At 45.4% G+C, this 6146-nt stretch overlaps 1 protein-coding gene across 1 annotated transcript; it reads left to right on the top strand.

The window, feature by feature from the left end:
* The first annotated feature begins 5090 nt into the window (after positions 1-5090).
* Positions 5091-6146, top strand: LOC111258512 (uncharacterized). Its single transcript, NM_001357042.1, has one exon. It carries the CDS (start codon positions 5134-5136, stop codon positions 5641-5643), a length of 510 nt encoding a protein of 169 aa, NP_001343971.1. The 5' UTR covers positions 5091-5133; the 3' UTR covers positions 5644-6146.

Raw genomic sequence — 6146 nt, forward strand, 5'->3', positions numbered from 1 at the left:
AAACTCACTTGTAATTGAGGCAAGAGACACCAATCTTGTGGTGGTCCTTGTAGGAACTTTGTGTTCCAAGTGATTGAGAAGAGAAAGCTCACTCGGTCCGAGGGACCGTTTGAGAGAGGGAAAGGGTTGAAAGAGACCCGGTCTTTGTGACCACCTCAACGGGGAGTAGGTTTGCAAGAACCGAACCTCGGTAAAACAAATCCGTGTGTCACACCTCTTATTTGCTTGCGATTTGTTTTGCACCCTCTCTCGCGGACTTAATTATATTTCTAACGCTAACCCGGCTTGTAGTTGTGATTATTTTTGAGAATTTCAGTTTCGCCCTATTCACCCCCCCTCTAGGCGACTTTCATTTATCACCTAGTACCTTTACCTAACCATGAAACTTGATTTAAAATTATTCACATGAATTATTCTATTCTAGGTACTTAATAACTACATAAAATCATAACTCGGTGTCCGTCACTCCGATCTTAGTAGTTCCTGATTCCACTACCTTGTTACGTCGCGTAGATCATTATGATTCAGTTTGTTCTTATGTTTGGTGTGATGTTAATTTTGTCTATACCATGTTTGTTTGTATTGCTACGACTAGCGTGAGGTTTCGAGGATCTGAAGAATCACCCTAGTAACTGGAATCTCAAGTGCCAGGCAAGTTGTACCCTTGATTCACTTTTGTTACCCAATAATGTACTTTATAATCATTTACCATGCATAGGCTTAATTTTGATGGGACCCGATAGGTCACTGTAGATTGTTTATCTCTTTACCTTGTTATCCCTGAATCACTTGGGTAGTTTTGCTATTGCTTTATATGGTTTTGGGATAATATTTCATTGTATCCATGTTCCAGTTATTTTGTTATTCTATTTATGTTCATGTCAAGATCATTAATGTTAATTGGAACATGGAGCTTAACTTGAGAAACACGTGCCACCACAAGGGTTTAATGGGACGCCCTTGGCCAACTAACTAGGAAAGCTAGTGGAAGACTACGTTACCGGAAAGGGGCAAGGGTAGTAGGGGATTGCATGCAAGGAGGTTCTCGGGTTGATTTTGCTACGATGGCGGTCAGACGAGGGATTCTTGCAAGTGCTCTTCCCATAAACTATAACGGGTTTTCGGAAGCTAGTGGAACTTTGTTAAAGGCCTCGTAGTGGATCCCTAGCCATTCACCTCGGTAGTGTCTAAGGGTCTAGCTAACCCTGGCGACATGGGATACACGACTTATGGGTACAGGGTACAACCTCTGCAGAGTGTAAAACTGGTATACTAGTCGTGCTCGTAGTCATGAGCTGCTCAGGACTCTCTAATGATTAAATTATGGAACCTAAACTCAAATTGTCATATGCATTTGCATGGGTTTATTATTAGTTTTGTTCTATTATTTATTATGGTTTGGTATTTACTTACACTTAGTAACTGCTAATAAAATTTGACCAACTTATTAAAAGCAATGCTCAGCTTTAACCCCTATTGTTGATCAGCCTTACACATTACATGAACTCTCACCTTTAGCGAGTTCATGCCACATTATTCCCCACAACTTGTTGAGCGATGAACATGTGTGAGCTCACCCTTGCTGTCTCACACCCCCCACAGGAGAAGAACAGGTGGTTCAAGAGGAGTCACGTATCGAGGAGTTCGATTCGATCTAGGTGGCGTCTCCCAGTTGACTTTCTGGCGCCAAGGATAGATTTTAGATCCTGTTATATTTATCTTTTATTTTGTAAGACTTCCGCTATGTAATAAGTACTCTGATTATATTGTGACATTTATCTCTATACACTCTGTTATTATATATGTTGTCTTCTTGGCGCATGTATGAGATGCAACCCGGCTTTGTCCTTTAAAACTGGGTGTGACAGATAAGCTTCTCGATATCTTCTTGGGTAAGGTGCTTTTCTCTTGAGATGAGTTAAGAGGAGAATGAAAGCATAAGGTGAGGATTAGCTCTAATATGTGATCTATGTTTTTAGAGAAAACCCTTTTTGTGAAAAAAGAACACACAAGCCCGGCAATGACAAGCACAAACAAATCAAATGCTTTGAATGGGAGAGGAATAGAGTTTTCCAAAGCATGAATTACTCGGATTCGAGGGCTAAGCGTAACTACTACTGCTCGGCTCCTAAAACTAAGAACTACGCTAAACGTGATTTACGAGCATTAATGTTAAAGCATCACATATGTACACAAAAGGGGAGCAAACATCAAGCATAACTCATTTTAAAATGCCCTAGGGGCCACACAATTAGAGATTTTCAAAACACGTGGCTACACGGTTATATCTCATACATGCAGGGCTCTGGCCAAAGTGAAGAAAAACTTCACTGTCCAATGCATGCTGAGGACTAGGCATAACTAACTTCGGACCCGACAACTTCTCTTCTGGCGACGCTGGTGCACAACTTCATTCTGAGACATCCCCTGGATGGGTCAAGAGGGAGCTAATGTTGATGACTTCTTCTGGCGGCGACTGAGATGAAAGGATGGAGTCGAACTCTTCTCCAAGTGGGACTGGCTCTTGTAGCTCCAAGGTGACCTCAAAGGGTGGTGGTGCTAGTGGGGTGCTTGCAGCTTCTTCCTTGACCTCAAGGGTGGGTGCTGGAATCTTCTTCATGGTGAGGGGCTCAAACGATTGTGGTAGTGGATCTTGGGAGGGTTTGGGATGCTCTTGCTTATCCACAATCTGAGGGGAGACTGGTATTCCTTCTAGGACTATGGCCCCTTCTGGGAGTTCCTAAGCCTTCCTCTCTTATTTTATAGAGACTGGGAGGTCCAGCAGAATCTAGGGCTCTTCAGCTCTCATGGGTTGAACTGGGTTGGATGAAGCGGGCTCTTGGATCCAAAGGGCTCTACGTTTGTTGTGGGTGACTAAGTAGGCCTCAATCAACTTCTGGATGTGCTTGTCCTTAGCTTTCTCTAGGGCTTCAACATCAATGACTTTACAACTTTCCAAGGTAGATGCATTAGGTGGAGCTGTGGTGAGATCCACATGGAGCTAACGATTGCGCCTCTCTACATCTTATGCTCGGGCAATCATCTTACGGTGGTGTCGAGCCAAGAGATTATACTGCGTATCCAGGGTAAGCAGGTATATTGTGGGGTACATGACTATATAGTCGTCCTCCAGCAGTTGCTGCCCTTCAAAGGCACGCATCTTGGCCATCCAAACGGGGCGGTCTCTCTAAAAGGACGGAAAGAATCTGAGCGGGGTGTTGACCACTTCCTCTTCATAGATTTGACACAGGGCCCTCAATGCCTTGTGGGCGACGACTTAGCATGTGTCTTCGAATCTGCGCCTCACGGCAGTGACACCCAATTCCACATGGTGCAGACTAGATCCAATGTAAACAGTCACGACACACTTCTCTGTGCCATGCTTGATGAATTCACGACCGTCGTACTCTGGCTGGCTCTTGATTCCATGACGTGTTGTACATGCTCTCAAGTAAATATTTGTAGGGTATCTTGAAGAGAATTTTGGAGGAAAATAGACCACTATACTTTCTTTATTGAGATCAACTTGCAAACAAACATTTTTAAACAAAATTTAAAAATTCATTTTAAATTTAAAACGAGTTTGAAAAAAATTCTATATTCGAATTTTCAGGGTGCTACAGTGACCAGCGCGGGGATGGTCCGTGAATAGATCGAATCAGGCGCAACTAATCCATGTCCACACGAGTTTATCACTCTAAATCCACGGTTGCTGTTGGGAGACGCCTTGGAATGGGTCCATACCTCTCCTTATATATTTTAAGGGGTACGGTCAATTGCGGACACCAACAATCGAATCAACAATCAATTTATCTTCTGTTCTTTCCCTTTTGCCCTAGGATTAAGCATAGTTTTCTTCCTCTAATATTCACCTCTCTACGGCTCTATGTCGTATAGAGGCGTCTTGGTTGGCCTGACAATCCCAAGACAAACCCTAGGATCTCTCCTCCCCGACGGGGTCCCTAGCTCCTGGGAGCGAGATCCAGGTGTTGTTGGCGAACTCGGTCGCCTCTGCGCACACGTGAATCGTCCGACCATCAGGCGTGGACTGTCTAGCTCGTCAGCAGAAACCCTAGCCTCTGCACCAAGTCGTGGACTGTCCGCGCTTTTGCAGAGAGCATCGTCGTCGGTACATATCGCAGTGATTGGCGTCAACAATAATTTGTATAGCGTCTATCTGATAGGATCATCGACGAGTGTTGCCTTTATCTAGCTTCTGAGATGATGGAGATGTTATCATTATTGAAATACTTGGAGCAATGGGATGCAAAAGATCAACATACAATGGAGTATTTGGAGCTTCAAGAGGCTTTTGATACCATGCATATCCTGATGATAATGTGTGGTATGTATGGCTATATTTAATTATTGTAATAGTTATGAATATTTGATTTGCGGATTGTACTTTTTTCTCTTTATTATTATAGTGATTTTATCATAAGATGTGAGTTTTACCTAAAAGGGATTTTAAAGAGGCAACCATTTGCACTAAATAGCTCTAATTATGAATGAAGTTTGAAGCCTATTTTCTTGTGGCTTTGAATATTTTTCGTGTATTTGCATTTGTGAGACTGTGACGGGGACTCGGCCTTCTTCCAAAAGAAAGATATACATGCGTTTAACCTCAAGGTTTTCTTTGTGTAGGTTAAATCTATTTGTTTTGCTTTTTGTCAAAGAAAACATGCATTTGTGACTTGCACATTTGGTTTTGATATGAGAAATTGAGCTGAGAAAGGTGTTCTCATCCGGTCTGGCTCGAGCCTTATAATAAAGTTTTTAGGCCGGTGCTGTGCATGAGCGAGTATATCACGGCAGGCCTGCTCGGATCCATATCTCTATAGATATACTTTGTTCACTGATAGAAGTCAAGAAGTGAGCTGGTGACATATATACCTCGAACAGCAAGAAAGTTTCGACATTCCATGGCATGAGGGGTCCACGTGCATAGCAGTAGCAGCAGGCCATCAGCGAGGAACGACAAGGGCCTTCTGGTAAAATCAACATCCACGTTATCGTATAAAGATCTCCATACTAGCACAACAGCGCAACAGCTAGCCCAAGACACCGAAAGATCACCACTGCACTGCCCCTCTGCAGTGCTCTCTCACTCTCACTCGCCTCTTCTCAGCGGCCATGGAGCCCCAGCACGGCGAGAAGGAACTCCAGCTTCTCCTCCTCCCCACAACCACGCCTCTGAACGCTGCCTTCCTCCACGCCCCTCGGCCGGCGGCGGCCAGCAGCCCCTCTGACCACCCGCAGCTGGACCTGAGCCTGTCCATCAGCATTGGGCCACCGACGCCACATGCGGCAGAGCAAGCAGGACGAGGCCGCACGGCGACGGCCGCTGAGCAGAGCAAGAGGGCGGCGGACGTGCAGGCGCTGAAGCAGCAGGCGGCGGAGCAGGCCCGGATGGCGTCGGCGGAGCGGGCGTACGCGGAGCGCGTGAAGGAGCTGGCGCGGCGGGAGCTGGAGCTGGCGGAGCGCGAGTTCGCGCGGGCGCGGGCGATCTGGGAGCGCGCCCGCGGCGAGGTGGAGAAGGTGGAGCGCGTCAAGGCCATGGCCGCGCGCCGGATCGCCGCTGGCGCCTCCGCCGCCGCGCTCGAGATCACCTGCCACGCCTGCATGCAGCGCTTCCACCCTTAGTAATAATATATAATACTATATATAATCAGCATCAGCACGCCATGCATGCATGTTATTGGCTTAATTATTTTGTTATATATAGCTACCGTGACTATATAGTACTCCTGTACTACTAGCTAGTATTAATTACATTCGTTAGCTGTGTTAAGAACTTTGTTTATGAGTTAATGCAGGCTTGCGATCGCATCACCATAGGTAAAGGGAAAAGACAGATCGATGTTCTTCTCTTGCTTTCTTGCAGAATACACACCGCATCGTTTGAGCCAGCCTAAAAGGAGAAGGAAAGGGAATCTAGACAGCAGATTAGCTTTGGCTAGCTAGTAGGGCTCTGTACAGTTTGGAAGGATAAGCTAAGCTGGCTGGCCTCACTCTTGGCTGCCTTTAATTTGCTTGCTTGCTTCTGCTGGGGGACCTCTCACAAAGAAAGAATCCAGGGTGGTTAGATTGTAATTCGTCAATTCTGTCTGTGTTTTATATGAAATATAAAGTTCCATTCTGTGGGC

The sequence above is a fragment of the Zea mays genome, chromosome 5 (genome assembly GCF_902167145.1).
Source record: "Zea mays cultivar B73 chromosome 5, Zm-B73-REFERENCE-NAM-5.0, whole genome shotgun sequence".
Taxonomy (NCBI): Eukaryota; Viridiplantae; Streptophyta; class Magnoliopsida; order Poales; family Poaceae; genus Zea; species Zea mays.

Bases quoted from the DNA above. Each gene is read 5' to 3' on its own strand.
- LOC111258512 (NM_001357042.1), top strand. From the start codon at position 5,134: ATGGAGCCCCAGCACGGCGAGAAGGAACTCCAGCTTCTCCTCCTCCCC.